Here is a 24,070-nt window from a genome sequence, read left to right as displayed (position 1 = left end):
ATGACACCTTCTTGTTCTTTAGAAGCTTTCTATCAAAGTCTAAAAAAAAACATTGAAAACTGCACAAAATTTTTTTAACCCCAGAAACCCAGAAAATAAAAAAAAATTAATACGTTGTTGAAGACAATTAATAAATTGTCAAAAGCAATTAAAAAATCGTGTGAAAACACATAGTTTAAAAGACTACTTCTAAATCACTAACCAAAAAAGCAATATGTGTTCTACTTAAATTGAAGAGTGAATCCATAAATTGAAATAACAAATTAATTACAAAAACCTTGCCAGAAATAAAAATCAAACTGTAACTTTTGAAGAGTTAGAAAATTCAAATTCAATGACCTAGTTATGAAAAATGTGTAAGAAATTACAGACCACATACAGCGAGTATAAACAAAGTCCAAATGCGGTCCTTGCATTGAAGGGAATAAAAACGAAGTTCTAAATCCGGTCATTGCATTGAAAAAAAAAATTTCAAAAACATTGTGGAAAAGTGTAAACATCTGCACTGCTTAATAAAGTGATAAGTAATAGATCGATAACCATATATACGAGTAAAAATGTAGAGTATCTTCGATAACGATAATCTAATAAAGATAATTTAATATTTGAATTGATATTTCGAACTTTTGAGTTGAAGATGAGAGAGAGTTAAAAACATAATTCAAAATTATTTATACTAATCCCCTGGAAATTTAGGCTTGACGATTAGGGTTAAAGAGAAAAAAAGGTGAGAGAATGGAAGAGATAATTATGGAAGGATTATCTAGAATTATAAAGTCAAGAGAAAAAAGAGAGATAGAATAGCGTAGGTTATTAGGGGGTTAACTCATAGAGCGCGTTGCACCTACTTACTATGTCGATAAGCCACGTAGGAAAGAGATAAACTAAAAGGATAAGGATGAAAATAAAACTTTATTATATATATATATATGATTTATTAAGAATCCTATTAGAAAACTACTTGCCGTCTCGTTAAGCCACGTAGAAAAGAGAAAATATGAAGGGATAAGAATGAAAATACGACTTTATTATATATATATATGATTCGGTTTGAATGCACTTAATTGCCTGAATTAGACTAAGAATTGGACCATTTAATTTATCCTCAAGTGCCTACAGGCATAATCAGAATACAAAAGCACCTAATTTACTGGATTTAAACTTTTTTGCCTTTTAAAAAAGCTAAATGCATATTTTGAAAGCATCAGAAAATAAATAAAATCAAAGCATAAAATGAGCAAAAATAGATGCAGTATTGATTCAAAAAATTCATTCCGTGTCAAATGTCAAATTCAGGGTTAATAATTAGCTTTAGATCCCCAAGTGTTTCTTCTGACCAAAATAACACCTCCACTCCTTAGGGTTTTGAAAATAACAGTTAATATCCAGTAATCAATTGGGCCTGGCCTGACAAGCCAGAAATACAAGAGGGTTGCGTGCTGAATTTGCCCTCAAGTTGCTTTTCTTGGACTGTCTTTTCTCCTGTTCAAGGTTTGCTTAATTGATTGCTCCAAATTGTTCGTCGAGTTTCCATCAGATGATACCATTTTTGTCATCTTGTAGCCCATATTCATCACTCGTCCCCGCCGGAGTCTCCAAAATTCTCCTCTTTATACTCTGGAAAACGAGGGAATCCTCGAGCTCCAGCAACCAGCAATCCCATCAACTTCTCTAGATTGATTTCTTCATCTTTGTATTTTTTTTCTTTAATTTTTTTGGTATGTTGAAAAGGAAGGATTGGGCTTTTCAAGAAAAATGACCGTTCAGCTCAATTCATTCAGGTTCGGCTGTCATTTACACGTTCGTTTCTATTTTCGTAGCTGTGCAAGTACTTAGGTTAATGAAGGAAAATAGAAAGAAGGGAATAATCAGACCAACTCTTTTGAGAGTATAAAATAAGTTTACATTCAAAAAAAGTGTCATTTTGGATAGGGGCTGGAGTTTCTGAGTAGGAAAAGGATGAATGCAAGCGTGAAAGTGTGATTTTTGTTCAACATTTGATGCACCTGTATAACTTTAAAATATTTTAATTTGGTTCATTTTTACTTTTGACCCTTGATTAGGTCTTAAAGTTTTGGGCTCCGATTGACATACTGCAATATTCAGGGGTTTGAGGTTAAGGGGACCAAGAGACTGCTCTTGGTCCCCTACTAATGAGTTGCAAAGCTCGCTGATTGTAGATTAGAGTGGATAATGAGTGCTAAACTTCATAACCCATTTTTTGGGGGTCCGCTTCTAAGCAATACAAAGAGAAATTTGCTTAATTCGAATGCTGTATGCCCTTCTAGAAGGAATCTAAGGAAGTGTAGATGTGCTGAAAAAGATGAATGGGTATCTCGAGGGGCCAAGTTTACGCATTTTTTTGGGAGAAATATTGAGTTATTGTGGAAGAACTTAGGTCTTCGAAGCGCCTGGGTGCTTAATTGTGTGAATGAGCCTCTTACTCGCAGCAGGACCTTGGTTGAGTCACTGGCACCAGTTTGGGAAGAGGGTTTACTTCTTGTGAGATGCTCTGTATTTTGTGCTGTAATTTCTGGTGTTTGTTTGCTATTATGGTATGGGCAGTTGAAAGCCAAGAGTTACATTGAGGCAAAACTATTGCCCTCAGTTTGTGCATTATTGAGTGAACGTATTCAGCGGGAACTTTATTTTGGTAGGGTTCGAGGAATTTCACCTCTGAGCATCACGCTGGAGTCATGCTCAGTTGGGCCTCACAGTGAAGAGTTCTCGTGTGGTGAGGTACCCACTGTTAAACTTCGGGTTCTCCCTTTTGCAAGCATTAAGAAGGGAAAGATTGTCATTGATGCAGTCCTTTCAAATCCGACGTTATTGGTAGCACAAAAGAAGGATTATACTTGGTTGGGGTTACCTTTCAGTGAAGGCTCTGCGCCAAGGCACTTATCTGCTGAAGAGGGAATTGATTACCGTACAAAAACACGGAGGACAGCCAGAGAGGAAGCTGCTGCTCAGTGGGCCAGGGAGAGAGATGATCTAGCTAAGCAAGCTGCAGAAACTGGCTATGTAGTCTCTGAAGGAAGTCCTGCTTTACATGGGGATGATTGTTTTCAGGAGAACGCTATCCAGCCTTCGAGGTTAGCAACTCAGGGGTCATTCTATTCAACAGATGAAAAGCTACACTGGAGAGATCATCATTGCATGGATGCAGGTATAGAGTATGATATGAAGCATGCAGATCTAGAGAAGTCTTTTGGAGTAAAATTTTCTCCTACAGGGGTCAACTTCTGGTCCACAGTTGTCCCAGGGCCTATACGGCAAAAGTTCAAGAGGAAGGCTAATGAGAGAGATCTGTCTAAGGAAAGTGTTGCAGCTACAAGGAGAGTTCTCGAGCGTAGTGCATCAGCTGCTTCTGCATATTTTCAGAGTCTATCAGGTGGGGAATTTGGAAAACCTACTCAGTCATCTGAAGCCCTTGCAGTTCCTCTTCCAAGAAGTGAAGGCAAGGCTGTTGCACAACCCGCTATACCTGACATAACCACACCCACTGTTGAAAATAGGGGAAGTGCTGAGGATGGAAGATTTGAATCTACTGAGGAAGGTTCAACTGGTAAGGGATTATTGGAGAACAGTTTGAAGAATAACATACTTGATGAAGGAAGTGCAAAGATGCTGAGACTGACCAATGGAAAATATGCTGGTGAACAGAGTAACTTACAGCTGGGTAGTTTTAGTTTAAGGCGTGACCCGTTCCTTTTTACTTTGAGTTTACTAATTAGAGCTAGAAACTCAGGTGAAAAATTTTCTTCCGTTAGTAATTTAGGAACTACAGAAACCGATAGGGTTGATGTAACTACCGAAAATTCAGACGCATCTAATGTTATAGAAAGAGTTATGGATCTTGGAAATGAATGTAACAGATCAGCTGAGCCTATCCAATTATCTGATAGCAATACAATGCATGATCAAGAAGGGTATACACCTAGCTCTTCTAACCAGATAGAACGTGATTCGTCAGCTAGGGTAGACCATCCAGTTATGTTGCCCTTCACCGTGAAACTAGGTTTTCCTTATTTTATCAGGAAAGTGGGTGATGTATGGTCTCGTTTATTTGCTGGTCCTGTGCAAAGTTTGAAATCAAACTGGGGTTCAAGAGCTGGGGATATTGTTGCTCTTTTTGAAGGGGAAGATCAAGAACGTTCTGTTAGTACTCATAATGAGATTCCGGTCATTCTGGATTCTGTACAATTCAGAGGTGGTACTTTAATGCTTCTTGCATATGGCGACAATGAACCAAGGTAAGCATCATGTGCTGCAGTTATCAACTACATGTTGCTTTCATGCACTTCATCTTTTCTTTTCTTTTTTTTTTTGGTGTGTGTGACCAGAGTAGGGTGTGATTAGTTTTGTACTCAGAAAGGCATTAGTAGACCGTTTTCTGTTTACTTACTAGACCATGCAGTTTGTTTCTCATTCTGGCAGAAGATTGTCAAGTCACTAGTCAATCATAACTTACTGGTGAATACGTACTTGTATTCCATTCAACATTTATGTTCTTTGTGCTTCATAAAGCACAAATATATGTATTTCATCTATGTGGTAAAAAGATCTCTTAAGCATTAAACTACTATTCCCTGGACATAGCTTAATGGAGAATGCTCAATAAACAATTGTATAGATGAACTAAGTATAACCTGAATAGCGCTGCAAATACCATTTATCTTGTCCAGAGAAGTCATATAGAAGCTCTCAAATTACATGAAAAAGAAAAATGCTGTTCAACATGAAAGCTCAAGGGGCAAATATATTGGCCCTGACCTCTGACAGTAAAACAAGAATGCCTGAAAATGTGCTCTTTTCAACAAATGGATCGCTGGAAATTCTAAATCATTTGAATCTGTATGTTGTTAAGAAATTTGCATCTTAAACAACTCAAAGTATTGAAAATTACTTTTCATACTTTAAGGAAAAGGAATTGGCCACATTCACTTATCTTACTGGAGAAAAAGCTCATCAGATTTTGCAAGTGGAATTGGGATCTTTTTTCGGCAGTGGCTTCACTATGAGAAGAGAGAGAAGTAATGGGTCTTAGGCCCAGATTGAAAGAGGAGACAGAAGCTGAGACGAGAGAAATTAATGAACTGAATTGTCTGAGAGGGAAAACAGAGAGGGTCATGTTTTCATTTGGAGTTATCCTTCTCCCAGACTTCTTGTTTCTAGCTGGTACTAATTTCTTCTCGAGCCTTCCACTTGTCAATGAAAAATGTCAAACCAAGCTCATTAAAGAAGTTAGTGCTGTTGATTCCACTGCAAGGGATGATTTGATTGTAACCTAAGTTTGTAGATTTTCTTTGGAAAATGTACACTTTTAAATGTTGTTCTCATGCACCCTGCCATCCACTAATGGGACTCACTGTGCAGATGCATTTCTAGACATTCTGTTAATATAGTTGTTTGTTTCATCATGTATCTGCATGTAGACTAGGTTGTGTTAAACCCTTACTGTAGCTTCCATACCATGTACCTGGGTTCCAGCTTCATGCTGTCACCTGCTTGTACTTTTGGCTTCTTTGTGTGTAGAGACAATTTGAGGTTGGCTATTTACCTTTTTTTCCCTACGTGCTTGTCTATGTTTATCCTCATGGATACATGTTTCATCTTTTTGATTTTGTGGTTCAAACACAATTTGGTGCTGGTGGCTGTTTAAATTTCTCCCTATGGATGTTCTTCAGTATATTCTTTCTATATCTGATTTTTGATCCATGCTAGATGCCTTACTTAACATGTTGATTGATTAAGGCATATTAGTTCGTTTCCTTTTCCAGAGAGATGGATAATGCCGTTGGACATGTCAAGCTAAAAAATCACTATGAACGTGTACATGTACAGTTAAGTGGCAGTTGTAAAATGTGGAGATCAGATCTGACATCTGAAGATGGTGGCTGGTTATCAACTGACGTTTATGTTGATATCATTGAGCAAAAATGGCATGCAAACCTAAAAGTTGTGAACCTGTTTGTACCGGTAATGTTCATATGATTGTCAATAGATGCTTTTCAAAGTAGATCAGACAGGCTGATGAAACTTCTCCCTACTTTTTTAATGCAAATTTTTCTGCAAATATATTTCTAAAGATCTTTTATGCCCTTCTGATCTAGTCTTTCTTCTTGCAGCTATTTGAGAGGATTTTGGAAATTCCAATTATGTGGTGCAATGGAAGAGCTAGTGGTGAGGTGCTTCTCTAACTATTTTAGAAGCTTTTCACAGATAGTAGCTTCAAACAAATTTTTATCACATCACCACTTAGTTTTATGTTTTTACTTGAACTTCATTGTATCCACTTTTAAGCTAACAGTGTCACATGCTTGAAAAATAATTTTTTTGAACTGGTTAGCTGACTCGTCTTACCTGTTCCTTGTTGCTTCTGCTTCCTTTTTCCATATTTTGATCTTTTCATTTCATTATTCTATGTTTTTTAGGTCATCTCCCTCATACCATCACTAGTGTTAATATTTCTAGGTGAATTTTTAATTCCAGCGCTTTTAAATATGCATTTAACTGCTTATGAAATATATGAAGTATATATTGTTCGTTTTGTTCCTTTTGTATGAGGGGCGAAGGATACTTTATTATCCCATGCTTGCTGCTTTTCGTTTCCTTTATAGTATCCTAACAACTGAGTCAGTTCATAATTCTGGCTTTAGTGTAATTACATCCATACTTTATATGAAAGCAAACCAAAGTTAAGTGAAAGAAGAAATGGAAAACCTAGACAACCGTATGAGTGTGGCTTTCCGATCCCAGATTTCTCTATTGCATTATATACTCCAATAATGCAAAGAGAGCTTGATATGGAAGTTCCACTATATTGGGAGCATGTGCAACTGTTACATTGTAGACTTGTGGTAGATAATCAAACACATGTACTTCTTGTTCTTGGTAATTTATGAACTTTATCTTCTTCACAGGTTACTTAGTGTAGTTTTTTTTTTTATTCAAGCAAGAGCGTTACTGATCTTTTGTCGACGTATGTTCATCACTTTTGCAGGTTCACATATGCATGTCCAATGGAGAAACTTTTCCCAATCTTCATGGACAGCTTGATGTGACAGGGTTGGCCTTCCATATATATGATGCCCCATCAAGCTTTTCTGTATGTTATGGTTTCATCTATCCTGTTCTTATCTTCTTTGTCTTTGTCTAGATTACTGTTAAAACTTTTTCTCTGTTCTTTGTCATTCATTTCTGACACCTTTTGGTTATTAGTTACAATTGAACACTTAGTTGCTTCTATCAGACAGCATAATCATATACAGAAATGAGATGCATAATTTAATTAACATTGTAAAATATATGTTGAAGACCAAATAAATAATAAAAAAAAATGTACAAATCCTTGAGGCTCAAATACACGAGATAAGGAGGAGAAGGCGGAGACAGAACATGTCTTAAATAGCATTTGCACTCTTACGCATTAAACCAAAAGGTTTTGTAGCTTCCATTAGAATAAGGACTGTTATTGGCTTCAAGCAACGACAGTGCTGTATGAATATACCTACTAACTTAAGTCTGTTGCTCTGAAGATAATGAGGGTGGATATTTGGTCCTTTGTATGCTTTATTAGATAATCTATCTGTTTGTCTTTGAGTATCTGTTTTCAATCACCCTTTCTCTAATAATGGAGGCTTTCAGTGTTAGGCAGTAATTTGATAACGACAACTCAGGCTGGTCATGGGTTTATTCTGGCTTCCACTTGTAGTAATTCCATGACTTAGGCTTTGAAAGAGTATGGAATTCACAAGTGACGTGTATAAGCAAATCATCAGCCTAAGTTTTTGGATATGTTGGAAACTAGACTTATGGCAATTTGATCCTTTTCTTTCCTTTTTTGTTGTTAGACTATGATGATGTGCTTGTGTGAAGTTAATTCCTTGTGCTTAAAAATTTTGCTTACAGAAAAATGAACTGCTTAAGAAGTAATTGCTGCTGCAGGTTAGTGATTGTTCCATGCTACATGCTTAGCCAATAGTTGTACAGCTAAAACTATGACTGTTTAAACTTTTTTTTTTTCAACCTCTTGTTCCGTTTGTAATGAGTGCAAGACTAAACTGTAAGTTTTTATCAGTTTATGCGTGTTAAGTATATATTGGTAGCAGTGGAATAATCCTCATAATCCTGTCCCAATTAGCCTATTTGTGGGTGTTGCGGCGCACTATGTATGCTTTTTTTTCCAGGTACAAATTTGAAGTCTTATGAGATGATGTACTTGGTTTTTGGCAGGATTTGTCTGCCAGTTTATGTTTCCGTGCTCAACGAATATTTTTACACAATGCTAGCGGCTGGTTTGGTAAGGTTCCTCTAGAGGCTTCTGGAGATTTTGGGATTGATCCTGAGCGAGGAGAGTTTCATCTTATGTGTCAGGTACAATTGTATTGATTGAAATGTAGGTTGTTCTTATAATGACATTGACCTGCCTGTTGACAGATTATTGTGAGAAAATGAAGCGCACACACTCTCCCCCAGCTCTTGTAAAGTAGTTTGATTCCATATACGAGTAATCTGCATTATGCTGTTCTTTTTCTTCTTCAGGTTCCTTCTGTTGAAGTTAATGCTCTGATGAAAACTTTCAAGATGAGGCCTTTGTTATTTCCGGTATGTCCATCTTCTTGCTCTGGCTTAGTTGTACTTGCATCTTGTGTAGCTTTACATAAGAGCCAAAGGGAAAATCCTGGCTGTTTCTGTTTGGAAAACTGAACTGAAAGAGTACAAATGGCCCATCTGGTGGCATGAGTCAGGCTTAATTTGAGCTGGCCAAATGAATTTTTGCTGCATATGCATTTAGTAGCTGTATTATTGCATCACTAAATTAAAACAGGTGGTGGATAAATGTTAGATGGGATATTAGGTAAACATAGAAGCATGACATCAAGAGTAATGACACAAATCCCATTTTTGAATGGAACTTCTTACTCTGCCTCTCCTATTTCTTGAAAAGCCATATTTTGAATCGGATGTTTACAGGACCAAATTTTATGTGTTAGGTCATTGATAACCATATACTACACATTACTTTAGGAATCAAGAATGGCAGTGCTTGTTTCTTTCTTTGTTTTTTTTATTTTTTGGTGTGTTTTTCTTTTTTTTTTTGGGGGGGGGGGGAGGGAGGAGGTTGAGGGTGACCTCCTTATCATCTGCTGCTCAAATTGAATTTATTGATAAACTAACAACTGTAAACATTAGCTACTCTTTTTTCTTTGTTTCTCCTCTAGGTCCTGACATCACTTTGAAAGTATGTGACAGTGCTCAAATGAATGGGATTGGAAAATATGAAGCCATGGGAGGCAGTAGAAGCAGTATATTCTTAAGGGGTTTATATTGTGAAATGGAAGTATGGAAGCTTAAATTATTAATTATATAAAAGCAAAGAAGAGATTGTCTTAGTAGTTTACAAGTACAGCTTTTGTATTTTCTAACCAAATGACAAAACAAATGAATAAACATCATTCGCTCTCCAGCTAAATGTTGTACTTTGATCTCATGTTCAGGGAAAACCAATCTAAACCACCATCAATGCCAGCCCTGTGAGGCATTGCTTATAGTGTATTGACTACTTGTTTATGGTTTCTAAATGAATGCTTAAGCTAAATAGACATGTTTTTTACATTGCTTGTTGTCTAACAAGTGTGGGAACTATTTGCTATGTTGTATTATGGCTTCTTTTGAAAGCCTAAGCTGTTAATTACGTAGTCTGATCTATCATTTGGCTTCAATAGACCATAAAAAACTTGGGGGTACATTTTTAGTACTATACCAGATACATGCACGAGTTCTTATTTTTGGTTGAGACTTCATGTTAAGATATATGCTTTCTATATATCGGGTTACAATAGACTAGAAAGTGAAAGGAGTATAACACACAAGAAGAAAGATAAATTTGTTGGAAACTAAGCTGAGAATATGTAAATTTTTTTTTTGAAGCCTCTTAGATTCCAAGAGCCAAAGAAATTTTAAAATTACCTTAATAGCTATCCTTAAAACACTTTCTTCTACAACTTAACGTGTGAATGAGCTGTTTTATAAATCAAAACAAGCTTTGTGGGTCTGTTGCATGGTTTAGAAACCTGGTTCAGGGCTGGAGTCGCTTGTGACTGTCTCTCTTTATTTCCTTAGGTTGCTTATATTTTCCACTGACACCAAGTATGCCCTGTTATATGGAGTGGAATTTGGCATAGGTTCGTTCTTTAGCCAAGTCTCTATATGATTGGACAAACAACTATGCTTCTGATTACAGTTAGTAGCACACCGAACCGGAAAAGGCCCTATTGTATGCCAAGTTTCATGCTTATATTTATAACGAATTCTATTATCACATTATGGTTTCTAAATAAATTTAATCATCACTCTTTCCTTGGATCAATGTGAAGTGTTCCTGTGCTGCACTTTAGATTGCGAAGTTATGTGAACTTCAGGTTGTATAAGACTCAAACTCTATATCTTAGGAGCATTGTACCCTGCCCAGCATCATAACAAAACCAGAAACTTTCACTTGGGAGAGCTTTGCAATATTTTAGATCATGGATAACTGGGAACAAGTTTTGTGGCTTGATGTTTGCCACTTGGACTAAACTTGTGCACGCCTGATGACCACCTTGTAATTTTGGTCTGGTTTCAGCAATTTTCAATATGCTTTGTGCTGCCTAGTCTTTTTTTTTCTTTTTTTTTTTTGGGTCTATTTCTCTTCATGACAAAGAAATTATTAGAGTCTCATTCTCATGGAACCCACTCTGTAGTGTATGTGAGTATTTTAGTTGAATATGATAGTCCCTCCTTCCCAATGAAATTGTAATACTTCGGTTTGTCCAAAATTTTGTCACCTACCGAATATAAGAAAGACATTTCTTTTAGTTTTCTGTTTTTCCCCTCAAGAGAATGGCGTTTAAATTCAACTCTTGGTCCCAAAATATTGTTATTCAGGTGCTTATCAGCTTTCAAATTGCCACTTGCCATAAACAAAAAGTCATCAGTATTTAAACTTAAGTCATACATCACATTTCCAGTTTTTGCTTGGACCTTTTAAAGACATTGTGGCCCCACTTCTTGTCCCCACTCCAACTATCAACACATCAGTGCAGATTATTGCATGTGTAAAAAAGGGCAGAAATGGAACCAAAGTAGATTGCACAACATTTTCTCCAGTAAAAATGTTTGCTTTGTTGCAGTGTATGAGCTTGACTTTGGTTTCACATCCACTTAGCATTTTTCTTATATATATATTTTCTCTTTTTCTCTCCAGTTGGCTGGTTCAATAACAGCGGTGTTCAATTGTCAAGGCCCATTGGATGCTCCCATTTTTGTGGGAAGTGCATTGGTTTCGAGGAAAATGTCTCAGTTTGCTTCTGATATTCCTTCATCTGTTGCATATGAAGCAATGATGAGCAATAAAGAGGCTGGTGCAGTGGCAGCTTTTGATCATGTTCCATTCTCATATGTCTCGGCCAATTTTACTTTTAACACTGATAACTGTGTAAGCAATGGGACATAACTTGTGTATATGAAAGTTCAGGCTTCAGTCTATTCTTTAAGCTTAATATCAGCTCTGCCTTTTATGTTGTTGTTGACGTGGGCTTGGCAGGTGGCTGACTTGTATGGAATTAGAACTAACCTTGTTGATGGTGGAGAAATTCGTGGAGCAGGCAATGCATGGATATGCCCTGAGGTATTTTTTGTTCAAGACAATGCTTGCCTTAAAGATGAACTAAACTGCATGATGATGTTGTTGGTTTGAAAACAAATGGGCTCCAAGAGTAGATTTGAAATGGGTTTGGTGAAGCATTTTCATGATAAAACGTGATAAATTATTTTAATGATTTAGTTATTTCAAAGTGGTTTGGTTAATTGGGTTTTTCTGCACCTATTCTTAACAGAGCAAATGTTTGAATGTAATTTTGACTGACAAATTTTAAAGTCAGAAAATATATTGCTGGGAGATCATAATTAGTTTTGTTACTAAGAATATTCAGTTATTAGGTAGACAGTAATTTTGTTGCAAGGACTGGGACTTCAGATAACCAGGAGAGTTTCTGACAATTGTTATAAAGGTCAAAATTTGCTATAGTTAAAAGTGAATTAACTGAAAATCTAGGTCTTTAAGTAAAAGCATGAAGTACGTCATACAACGTGGAGGGTTTCATCAGATTGATACTGAACTTTTACTTTTCGGGGATTAGATAAGTTGACTAAAGATGTGCTGGGATTTGTTGAGCAGAAGAGTTTCATTTAACATACAGAAACATGATCTAATTGGTATTTTCAATGTTGGGAAGCATGTAGCTTCTTTGATCTCTATTTCTTTGGATTTTTCTGCTGTACCTTTCTTGGGTTTATTGCTTAATCCTTATGCTTTAATTTCTATTGCAGGGCGAGGTTGATGACTCAGCATTGGATGTAAACTTTTCGGGCAATTTTTGCTTTGATAAACTTATGCACCGCTACATCCCTGGTTATCTCCAACTAATGCCGCTTAAGTTAGGGGATTTAAATGGAGAGACAAAACTTTCTGGGTCCTTATTGAGACCGTAAGGGTGCTGTGGCATGTGTTCCCGTTTGTTTGCTTGAACTCTCATTTTACTGAATGATTTTTTGTTAGACTTCATCATATATATGGATAGGAATGGACTAATAGGCCAACCCTGTGATTGCAGGAGATTTGACATTAAGTGGACTGCACCAAAAGCTGAAGGATCACTCTCTGATGCTCGTGGAGATATCATTATCTCACACGATTACATTACTATGAATTCTTCATCAACTGCTTTTGAATTGAACATGAAAGTTCTAACATCTTATCCTGATGAAGACTGGTTAAACCAGAGGGATTATGATGCAAAAGTTGCTTTACCTTTGGTTGTAGAAGGAGTTGAATTAGATATGCGAATGCGTGGTTTTGAATTCTTCAGCTTGGACTCCTCATTTGCATTTGATTCTTTGAGGCCTGTGCATCTCAAAGCAACTGGAAGAATCAAGTTTCAAGGAAATGTTGCCAAAACAAGTAGCATCAATAATGAGCAAGACATGCATATCGGCCATAATTTGGAAGCCAGTGAAAATAACAGTTATGCGCATATTCTTTCTGGTGATGTTTCAATATCAGGTCTCAAAATTAATCAGTTAATGCTGGCACCACAGTTGGCTGGAGTATTGAGCATTAGTAATGGGGGAATCAAGGTATGCGTTTGTAGATTGTATTATCTGTGCCAAAAAGTTGTTTCTTTGACCTTCTTTCTTGTTGAATTTTTTTTTTGTTTCGTTCAGGATAATTGTAAATTTGGAGATTCTGTGTTGTACTTTCTGCATAAGCAATTGAGGATAATCCTTTATTATTAACTAATGCTATTTCACATCTGCTAAGATAGACGTGTGGACAATTTTTGTCACATGTAAGTGATCTTGTAGATTTACTTGTTCTTAGGTTCAAGGCTAAAGTTTGTAGTAAATTTGGATCCATTCCAACCAACCAAGCTTATAAGTGTCATCAGATGAACTGAATGGGCCCTAAGCGTACAGGTGTCATCAGATGAACTAAATGGGCGCTTAAGCTTACAAGTGTTTGATAATAAAATGTTTACTGAAGTTGCTTGGATACCAAGGTTCATGGAGCTATGAATCAGCATATGTGTCAACAATTTCTTGTCATGTCAATGTTTCCTTTTTCTGGTTTATTCATATGAGACGATCAATCCTATTTCCTTTAACCAGTTGAACTTCTGTGGTATCAGTTCTTGTGTCAGTTTTCACTTTGTAAATTATGTGTTCAAAATCTTATTTAGAATACATGGTTACAGCTTCTCATTTGCTTAATTTGACCGACTCTCAAATGCTGTAGGGGAATAGCTAATAAAAGGTTATTTTTTGTGTTGTAGTTGGATGCCACAGGTAGACCTGACGAAAGTCTTGCCATGGAGATTGTTGGACCTTTACAGGGCATTTCTGAAGAAAATCTGAAAGAAAAGATGCTGTCTTTTTCTCTTCAAAAGGGCCATCTGAAAGCTATTGCGTGCTATAGGCCGCTACTTTCTGCTAACTTGGAGGTTCGTATTTTCTCTTTGAGGATCATTTGAACTATATCAGTTTATCCTAATTTATGCTTAAGCTGCTTTCACTGAAAGGGTTATGGATCAGTAATTTTCTGCATTTTATGTGACCAGGTACGCCATTTGCCATTGGATGAGCTGGAACTCGCTTCACTTCGTGGAACAATGCAAAGGGTAAGATGCCACTTAGATTTCATCTTTCTTGTTAATTTCTAGTCTTAACCACTGCTGGTATATATGAATAGTGTTACAGCAATTATTAAATTCTCATCTACCTTAAGATGTAAATTATCTATTTTACTCTCTTTATTTCTTCTGTATTTATACAGATTATTTTCTGGAACTTTAGGCATCTTTTTAATGGAGGGAATTGGACTGAAAGGAAGGGAAGGGAATAGGATGGATTAGGTCATTTGTGTTTGGATTAACATTTGGAGGAAAAGAAAGGACAAGGAGGGAAAGGGAAGGGATCACGCTTAGTTATTTTGTTCGCATTTGGTTTCAGTCCACTTTTGGACGCAAAAAGAGGCAAATGAGAACCATTATTGTTGTAAAAGCAATCTGCTGCTTTAAAAGAAGATGGATCACGCGTAATTATTTTGTCCACATTTGGTTTCAGTCCACTTTTGGATGGAAAAAGAGGCAAATGAGAACCATTGTTGTTGTAAAAGCAATCTGTTGCTTGAAAAAAGGATGGATCACGCTTAATTATTTTGTTCACATTTGGTTTCAGTCCGCTTTTGGACGGAAAAAGAGGCAAATGAGAACCATTGTTGTTGTAAATGCAATCTGCTGCTTGAAAAGAGGATGATGCTTGTTATCACGAAATTGATGTACAGGTTATAGTCATATAACATTGATGCTCTTTGTATTGCACCTTATGTGATGCTTACTAAGTTGCTGCATGAGGAACTTTTGGGAGCAACATAAGAATTTGTAAATGGCTAATGTAGTTTGTTTGCAGTGAATGTCGAGATCAAGTTGTGGTAGCAGAACAATCTATGGCAGCAAATCTAGAGTTTATGAATGTGCAACAATAGAAATGCACAATGAAAAGCATGTAAGAGAAAATCGGGAACATGTCAGCTATTTCTTTTAGAGGATACAGATCCAAGAAATAAGCCTTTTATTTGTTTTGGACTGTCCAGTTTCGGAAAATCAAACATTGTTTTTGCTTGGAGCAAAGTAGGACATTACATTTGGATTAGAATTATCAAAATCCTTCTCTTTTGCAATGATGAGTGATTAGTAGTTGGCTGTATGTTAGGCGGTAAAAAATGTGCAGTAATAGGTCTTGGGTCATGTAAGGAAGCGAAGAAGATGCTTTTTGCTAAGTACTATATAAGATTTTCTTTCAGACCATGATTTATGTTTGACTTCATTAGCCATAAATTCTTGTCTGCTGAATGGATATTTCCTGGCTTTGCCTTCCAGAATCAAATTTTAGCCATCTATGTTTACAAGTTACTTGTTGGATAAAACATTTGTTGCTTTCTTTCAGGCAGAAATTCAACTCAACTTCCAGAAAAGAAGAGGTCATGGGGTGTTATCTGTCCTCCGGCCAAAGTTCAGTGGTGCATTGGGTGAAGCTCTTGATGTGGCTGCTAGATGGAGTGGCGATGTTGTGAGTGCAAAAGCAAACTTATTTTCCTGTGTCACTGGTTATTGGTTTATTGAGCTTCTTGACTGTTTCCATAGAAACTAATACAAGAATCTACTTTGAAAAGATGATCAATTTTACTTTTAGCTGGCAAATGTACGAGTTAAATATTACATCATGCTCAAACAGTCAAAACCAGCTAACTTATGAACTTCACATTCAGATTTTGAAGTTAAATTTATTTGATGCCATCGCTCTATCTAAACTCAAAAGCTTTCACCGTATCAAGAGGGGGTGGGGCAGAGAGAAGATTGAGATGCTCATGAACTGGACTCTATCAGTTGTGTTTTGATGTTCATTCGTCTTAATACATATTGGCACACATGTTTTTTTACATGTGTATGTACTGAATGTGTACAAGAAAGCAGAGCTTCACTTCAAGAGGGATATTTGGTCCACTAAGACAAGTCATCAGAAAAGAACAAGAAAAGAGCTCATAAATGAACAATTATAACAGAAGCTACTAATCGGTGCAGCCCTATACTCATACAAGCTCATTGCAGGCTGGCAAGAGCTTATGTCTTAGAATTCATACCTTAAAACTACCTTATAACGTGTAAGTTAAGGATCAGATTGTTACCCCCTTCCATAGACTTCCTTAGTTAGCTGTAAGAAAGAGGACTATTTTCTCGAGTGTTGTCCCTTCAAACTCTTCAGTAGACTGTAAGACAAAAGAAGAACTATGCTTGTGCCTCTCCCCAAGAGTCATATGTATGGTATATGTAAATTTGAATAATCTTTCTTCTGAAGATAGATATTGTTCCTTCGGTTCTAATGGAACAAAGCTTAGATAAGCAAGAGTCACCTAGTAAATCTTAAGGGGATATTGTGCTTCATTTTATGAGATGAAAAAGTTCAGTTCAGTCTGGAACTGGAGAGTTGTTTGTAACTTCTTTTTCCACTCTTGGCATCTGGTCCATGGCAAACTTTTTCCTTTAGTTTTGGATTGTTGTCTTAGTGGCATGCATCAAATGTTTTCAAGTCATATCATATATCTGCATTGCTTGTTACATCTGTTTTTCTTCAGCTAATTATGGCAGATAAGTACACAGTCCATTAACAGACTCCAGCATGCAACTAAACCTATGCTTTTTGCGTGAATTATATTATTAAGAATTCCTGTGGGTTTGGATTTTTATCTTATGGGCATGCATCAAATGATTTGAAGTCAAATTATATGCCTGCATTGTTTGATGTCTGTTTTTCTTCAGCTAATTATGGCAGATAAGTACATGGAGTCTAGCTTGGAACTATACCTATGTTTTTTTGTGTGAATTATTTTATTAAGAATTCTTATGGGTTTGAATTTTTATCTGTTTTGAAGTCAAATTATGTTTCTGTATTGCTTGCTTTGTTACTTTTTCTTCAGCAAATTGTGATAGATAAATTGTGGTAGTTATCCTCAAATATAATTTTCTTACTTGACCTTAATATGTTTTCATTTCAACATAATGCTTTATTTTTTTCATGTATATTTCTTTAACTAGAGATGCTGCAAATCAATTGCTTCTCTTGTTGGTTTAATTGCTTAGATCACTGTTGAAAAAGCTATGTTGGAGCAAAGCAATAGCAAGTATGAGCTTCAGGGAGAATATGTGTTACCTGGTTCACGAGATCGAAGTCCTGCTGGAAAGGAAAGGGGTAGCTTGTTCAGGAGAGCAATGACTGGACATTTGGGTAGTGTTATATCTTCCATGGGTAGGTGGAGAATGAGACTTGAAGTTCCAAGAGCTGAGATTGCTGAGATGCTTCCACTAGCTAGGCTACTTTCCCGAAGTTCTGATCCTGCGGTCAGATTCAAGTCCAAGGTTGTAACTTATTTAATTGCAGGAACTTCCTTAATATGCAATTATGATTACCTTGAGTTCATGTGCTAATAACATGTCAATTTTTTGGTTGGTATGTCTCTTTTTGTTTCTTACATGAGAAAGTAATTCGGGTTATTAGCCAGGTGAATATGAGGTCCCTGGTTTGACTTTCAAGTCCTGTCCTTCCCCCTTGTGAGGCTTATTGTCTACCTTCAACCCAAAAAAATAAAAATAAAAAAGCATAAGTAACTTGTGAATCAACATGAAGGCGTTTGTAACAAAATCTACTTAAGCTATCTTTAGCATCCACCTGTTAAGGCATCTCTATCTTAAGGAAAGGAGAATAGTAAGACATTAGATTTTGGAAGTTCATGCAATTTTCAAACCTCTGGCACTCTGCAGGCATGCAACTAAAACGAGATGGTATACTATAAGTGCAATTTTTGTAGAAAATGCAGAGGTTGATATAATCTTGTATTGTTGGTAAAGAATTATGAATAATAGAAAAGCAAGAAGAGGTTGAGGTGGATACTTAAAAAGTTACTTTTTTCTAGGACAAATCAGGAAGAACAAAAATTGGCATTATATCAGAATGGGTATCTCTTGCTATATGTATGGTTAAGTTAAGCAAATAACATGCTAGGACCTATTTAGGGCTTCAGTCAGTCATCTAAAGTAGAAATTTGGTATGGGTTTTCTTTGTTCCGTATTCTCTTGCCAGCTAAGGAACTTCATTGCTCAAGTGATCTAACATGCATTTCCCAGTACGTAGCATGTAACTACCTAGTTTTTTTTTTTTTTTGCAGTGGAACTTTAACTCTGCTTGCTCCTCTTAAATTCATTGCAGGACCTTTTCATACAGAGTTTGTCATCAGTGGGGATATATGCTCAAAGCCTTCAATCGCTGCTTGAGGTACTTCTCAAAAAATAGTAGCTTAGTGTCTCGTTTTGCTGTTTTTCTGGTTCTACTAAAATCAGACAAAGTGCAAATTTTAGAAATTACATCTGTCGAGGTTCTTTAAATGTTTATTCTTAGTATTAAGTTCTGTTTCAACATTGTTGAATTTCTTGAACTTTTTCAGGAGATTCGAGGACTTTCTAGTCCATTAGATGAAATTGTACTTGAAGATATTAATCTTCCAGGTTTAGCTGAACTCAAAGGCCGATGGCGTGGTTCCCTAGATGCAAGTGGAGGTGGCAATGGTGACACTATGGTATGGTTCTTGAGGATCTTACTATGATCTGGAGTTCATAAACAAAAAGGGTTGCTGTCTCTTAAGAAAATGGCAGTTAATTAGCTTAAAATTTTACTGGAGAAAAGAACAGTTAGTCAGAGCTGATTCAATCTTTTGACATGGATTAGTGATTGATATGTTGAATTAAGTGTTAGCTTGCAGTTCCTAATAGCTAGCTTCTGCTGTAATACATTTGACTGTAATTGGCAAAGACTGCCCTGATCAATTGTATGACTTTCTCTTCCTTTTCTCCACTTGAGCAGAGGAAGAAACAGTTTCCTGCTTTTAATCTGTGGGGATCTTAATATTTATCATGCTGCATATTGATAAATGGAGACGGTAAAGACATTAGTATTTTGGCATGCTTCCTGGAAATAGATTGTAATAGAGATTTAATTGTTTACATTAAGAACGAAGCGAGAATATCTTCATAATCATCTTCACCTCAAAAAACAAATTCATGATGTGGTCCATTTTGCTGTATACTTTAATCAGTGGGATGTCCTGTCTCCTAAAGAAAATTGAGGACATGATACTGATGGATTTAGGAGTTGAGTTTTAAAGCTGCAATGGTTCCCTTTGATCTGAGAATCTCATGTTGTGCATATTTTTCAGGCAGAGTTTGACTTCCGCGGGGAAGAATGGGAATGGGGAACCTACAAAACTCAGCATGTTCTGGCTGCTGGAGCGTATAGCAATGATGATGGTTTGCGCCTTGAGAGAATCTTTATCCAAAGGGATAATGCTACAATTCATGCCGATGGGACCTTGTTGGGGCCAAAAACTAACTTGCATTTTGCTGTACTAAATTTCCCTGTTAGTTTTGTTCCTACTTTGGTTCAGGTTATTGAAAATTCGGCCACTGAAGCGGTTCATTCTTTGCGGCAACTTTTAGCTCCTATAAAGGGTATTTTACACATGGAAGGGGACCTAAGAGGAAGTCTTGGTAAACCAGAATGTGATGTGCAAGTAAGGCTGCTAGATGGTGCTATTGGAGGAATAGATCTTGGGAGAGCTGAAATTGTTGCTTCTCTAACTTCCACAAGTCGTTTTCTATTCAATGCAAAGTTTGAGCCGATCATCCAAAATGGCCATGTACACATTCAGGGAAGTATTCCTGTAACGTTTGTCCAGAACACTTTAATGGAGGAAGAGAATACAGAAAGAGAAAAGAATGAGGGGAAATGGACTCATAATTGGCCTGTGGAGAAGACTAAAGGATCTGCTGAAGAACCTCTTGATAGAAAAGGCTCCAGAGAAAGAATTGAAGAAGTTTGGGATTCCCGATTGACAGAAAGCCTCAAAGGTTTAAACTGGAGCATCTTGGATGCTGGAGAAGTAAGGGTGGATGCTGATATCAAAGATGGTGGCATGATGTTGTTGGCAGCATTATCTCCTTATGCCAACTGGCTCCATGGCAATGCTGAAGTAATGCTTCAGGTTCGTTTAAAATTGAGATACTTTGTGATTGTCTTATTCACCAATCTAGTATAGGAGTGAGAGGACTGTAAGCTTGTAACTCTTTGGGAGGAAATATGTTCATTTCCTATTCCAAATATGTTTGTGCCAACCATGTCTTATGGTGTTTTGTTGACATAGGTTCGAGGTACAGTTGAACAACCAGTGCTCGATGGTTCCGCATCTTTCCACAGGGCTACTATATCCTCACCTGTACTACGGAAACCACTCACCAATGTTGGTGGCACTGTTCTTGTAAATTCAAATAGAGTGCGTATTGGTTCATTGGATGGTAGAGTAAGCAGAAAGGGAAAATTTTCCGTGAAAGGTAACCTTCCTCTGAGAACAAGTGAGGAGTCTCTCGGTGATAAGATTGACTTGAAATGTGAAGTTCTGGAAGTGCGGGCTAAGAATATATTTAGGTATGCTGTTCTATATTCATTCTTTTTATGATTTGCAGGAGGAGGACAAGTGATCATTTATAGTCAAGACTGATGTGGCAGGCTAACATATTACTTACCAAACCATTCGTTGGGGATGTTTAATTGTGATTGCATATGTTTTGTGCTTTTGAGGTTTGGAGCATTGATTGAGTAGCTTAATTTATTTTCCATTTTCTTTCTAGGCTGGTTATTTTCTGGCTTACATGCAAACCACTTCTTTTTCTGTTAAAAAAGGAGTGGGTCTATCACCTATCACCTTTTGTGCGTTGTCATGTTTCAGTTAGTCTGTCACATTCATAATTATGTTTCTCTTGGAATTTGCAATCTATGGTTGACACCCAAGAGAGAAATTGGTCGTCAAACCATGTATTGCTCGGTAAAATGTCCTGCAGGTTCAGATCCTGATATCTGATCTTCCCTTCTTTCTGTGCATGTCATAATTTATCATTCTATCTAAAATGCTCATTTAACTTGTCCGCTTATTGCTTTTAAATGTTTTCAAGCGTCGTAGTAACCTTTTAGCAATGAACTCTCTTCCCATCTTAGTGTTATCTTCAGTAAATTGATTAGTCCTGATAACAGTGGTCAGGTTGATACTCAGTTGCAAATAAGTGGCTCAATACTGCAACCAAATATGTCTGGGAAGATAAAACTAAGTCATGGCGAAGCATATTTACCTCATGATAAGGGAAGTGGAGCTGCTTCATTTAATAGAGATACATCAAAGCAGTCCAGGCTTCCAGCTGGTGGTTACAACCGTGCTGTGGCATCAAAATACATGTCGCGTTTTCTCAGTCTAAAACCTGTTGCTTCAAGTGCCCCATTTCGTGAGCCTTCAGGTCAGTAGAGGTTTTAAGGGAACCTTTTTCTTTTGTCATGATATTATACTTCTAGCAGTTCCAGGGAGTCTTCGTTAGTCTTCTTTAAGTGGTAGAGGATAAAATTCTCCAGTCATTGTTTTTAAAATAGAAAAGATTTCTTTTCCTAGTCAAACCTGTTAGCAGATTGCTGATAACAGGAACAATTTCTTTAACTCTGCCAAATATTTATGATAATGTTGTTCATCTAATTCTTTATTAGATCTACTAGCACTGCCAATAAGAATAACAGGAAGAATTAGTCAACCTAGGATTGATGGCAGTGGTAAACATACTTATATTAAAAAAATACGAGTTAATTATGTAGGTGTTAATTACACTGATAATTGCAATCGATCTCAATTAGATCATGGTAACTTGTCCATTTCATGTCAATGTCACATTATTGTGTCCATGGGACTCATCTATTGTTCAGTGTTGTGGGCTTTTTAGTTATTTGCTTACAATCTAGTTGTAAAATGCATTTCAATCACTCGCAGGTAAACGGGCTGAAGTTGAGAAGGAGATGATTCCAGTCAATAGTAAGCCTAAATTAGATATTCGACTTAGTGACTTGAAGCTTGTTTTGGGACCAGAACTGAGGATAGTTTATCCTCTGATTCTTAATTTTGCCGTCAGTGGAGAGCTTGATTTAAATGGGATAGCACATCCCAAACTGATAAAACCTAAAGGCATTTTAACGTTTGAAAATGGTGATGTTAATCTTGTTGCAACTCAGGTTAATTTCTTTTACAATCTTCTGTAATTTCTGCTGTGTAAAGTTCAGCTTCCTCAATATCCAGTATGTGTTAAGGTCCTGAAATAAGTGACATCTAATTTTGTTGAATTCCTTTACTTTCTTTGAACACAGGTTAGGCTTAAGAGAGACCATCTGAATATAGCAAAGTTTGAGCCTGATAATGGACTTGATCCGATGCTGGACTTAGCTCTCGTTGGATCTGAGTGGCAATTCAGGATTCAAAGTCCGGCTAGCAAATGGCAAGATAAACTGGTTGTCACCTCTACCCGTTCTGTGGAACAAGATGTTCTTTCACCTTCTGAGGTAACAACAAAATGTCAAAGCATGTAATTGTTGCATTCATCTGAAGAGCAGAAGGACTTCTTAAAACATATTCTAATGAAGCTATTAGCAATGCACACAAGTACATAGAAGTTCTGCAACTTACATGCCTGGTCTGTTGTTAGGTGTGTCATCTTCATGCACTGGGACTAATTCCCATGCCAAAAAGAGTATGGTCATTTAGTGGCATGATGTGGGTCACCGTAACCTAGAAATGGTTTTAGGCTTTAACAACTTTATAGCACATATGTTTCACGTTCTCTTAAGATGGTTGTGTTTTCCCCTGATTAAACAGGCTGCTAGAGTGTTTGAGAGTCAATTAGCTGAATCCATCTTAGAAGGTGATGGCCAGCTTGCATTCAAGAAACTCGCAACTGCAACCCTTGAAACATTAATGCCAAGAATAGAAGGGAAAGGAGAGTTTGGACATGCGAGGTGGAGGCTAGTTTATGCGCCTCAGATTCCCAGTTTGCTTTCTGTTGATCCCACGGTTGATCCTCTTAAATCTCTAGCTAGTAATATTTCATTTGGTACAGAAGTTGAAGTTCAGCTTGGGAAGCGCTTACAGGTTATATTTTCTTGACCTTTTTTTCAGCTTTTTGGTTAAAACAATTTATTCCAACGAATTACTTGAATGATATTAATATTTCTTGTTCACAAGGTTTGTCTATAAAGTTTAATAGTAATAGCTATTGTCTCAACTTTTAACACCCTTGTTGAAGTAGTCTCAACTCTTTAACACCACTTAATTGAAGTGGTGATGAGTTTCATGTGTTCGAAGTGATGTGAAATATGATTTATGACAGTAGCTGGAGAAGAAATTTAAGGCTTGAGTTGGGGGGCTGAGTGCAGAAATCTTTTCATTGCAATCCTGTGAATCCAATAGGAAAGTAAATATATCCAAAAAAAAGTAAGCAATTGAATCAAGAAGAATTAAAAACTTTGTGTGAGAAACTGAAAATTGTTAAGAGTGAACATTTCTCCACCACCATGCTACAGAGGAGAAAGTTTACAGCTGTATATGATTCATCTTTAGCTAAAGGACCTCTTTTTTGGACTTTCTCAGGCTTCTGTTGTTAGGCAGATGAAGGATTCAGAGATGGCAATGCAATGGACATTAATCTACCAGCTTACAAGCCGACTTCGCGTGCTGCTTCAATCTGCTCCATCTAAACGTCTCCTTTTTGAATATTCTACTGCCTCACAAGACTAGCCTAAAAATTCTCCTTTGTAAAATTTTAGTCTATAGCAAACACCCTATTCCTGAGTTCCAAAACCTAACACTCCCTCCATCTGCCGGTATATATGTGACGGAACTGAGATTGGTAAGAAATGGCTTTGTTGTTTATTGATTGTTGTAAATATAAAACTATTCTTTTCCAAAAAGTTCTTTTCCAAAAAGGAATGAAATGTTAGGTACATCTCATGGTGCTGAGCAGTCCGCGCAAATTTCTTCAAGAGTATCCTCAAAAAGAAAATGAAA

At 36.8% G+C, this 24,070-nt stretch overlaps 1 protein-coding gene across 2 annotated transcripts; it reads left to right on the top strand.

Moving 5' to 3' along the window:
* Positions 1-1,412: 1,412 nt before the first annotated feature.
* LOC113703723 (protein TIC236, chloroplastic) lies at positions 1,413-24,013 on the top strand. Of its 2 annotated transcripts, none has more exons than XM_027225183.2 (24): positions 1,413-1,781; positions 2,064-4,253; positions 5,781-5,979; positions 6,129-6,188; positions 7,004-7,108; positions 8,236-8,376; positions 8,545-8,607; positions 11,249-11,479; positions 11,588-11,671; positions 12,373-12,530; positions 12,657-13,179; positions 13,875-14,042; positions 14,160-14,219; positions 15,547-15,669; positions 17,238-17,513; positions 18,361-18,426; positions 18,596-18,727; positions 19,364-20,188; positions 20,348-20,628; positions 21,232-21,488; positions 22,007-22,245; positions 22,378-22,569; positions 22,883-23,155; positions 23,654-24,013. In XM_027225183.2, the coding sequence occupies exons 2-24, from the start codon at positions 2,194-2,196 to the stop codon at positions 23,798-23,800; spliced, it is 6,663 nt and encodes a 2,220-aa protein (XP_027080984.2). In that variant the 5' UTR covers positions 1,413-1,781; positions 2,064-2,193; the 3' UTR covers positions 23,801-24,013. The 2 variants fall into 2 exon arrangements, with proteins under 2 accessions (XP_027080984.2, XP_027080985.2); XM_027225184.2 differs by having other exon boundaries at positions 1,492-1,781; positions 2,107-4,253.
* The last annotated feature ends 57 nt before the right edge of the window (positions 24,014-24,070 follow it).

Source organism: Coffea arabica, chromosome 8e, assembly GCF_036785885.1.
Source record: "Coffea arabica cultivar ET-39 chromosome 8e, Coffea Arabica ET-39 HiFi, whole genome shotgun sequence".
Taxonomy (NCBI): domain Eukaryota; kingdom Viridiplantae; phylum Streptophyta; class Magnoliopsida; order Gentianales; family Rubiaceae; genus Coffea; species Coffea arabica.
The sequence above is the reverse complement of the archived record's forward strand: the minus strand, read 5'-3'. Positions and strand labels throughout refer to the sequence as shown.

Bases quoted from the DNA above. Each gene is read 5' to 3' on its own strand.
- LOC113703723 (XM_027225183.2), top strand. From the start codon at position 2,194: ATGAGTGCTAAACTTCATAACCCATTTTTTGGGGGTCCGCTTCTAAGC. The intron at 8,377-8,544 runs GTACAATTGTAT...TTTCTTCTTCAG, and splicing joins AGTTTCATCTTATGTGTCAG to GTTCCTTCTGTTGAAGTTAA. The intron at 20,189-20,347 runs GTTCGTTTAAAA...TTGTTGACATAG, and splicing joins ATGCTGAAGTAATGCTTCAG to GTTCGAGGTACAGTTGAACA.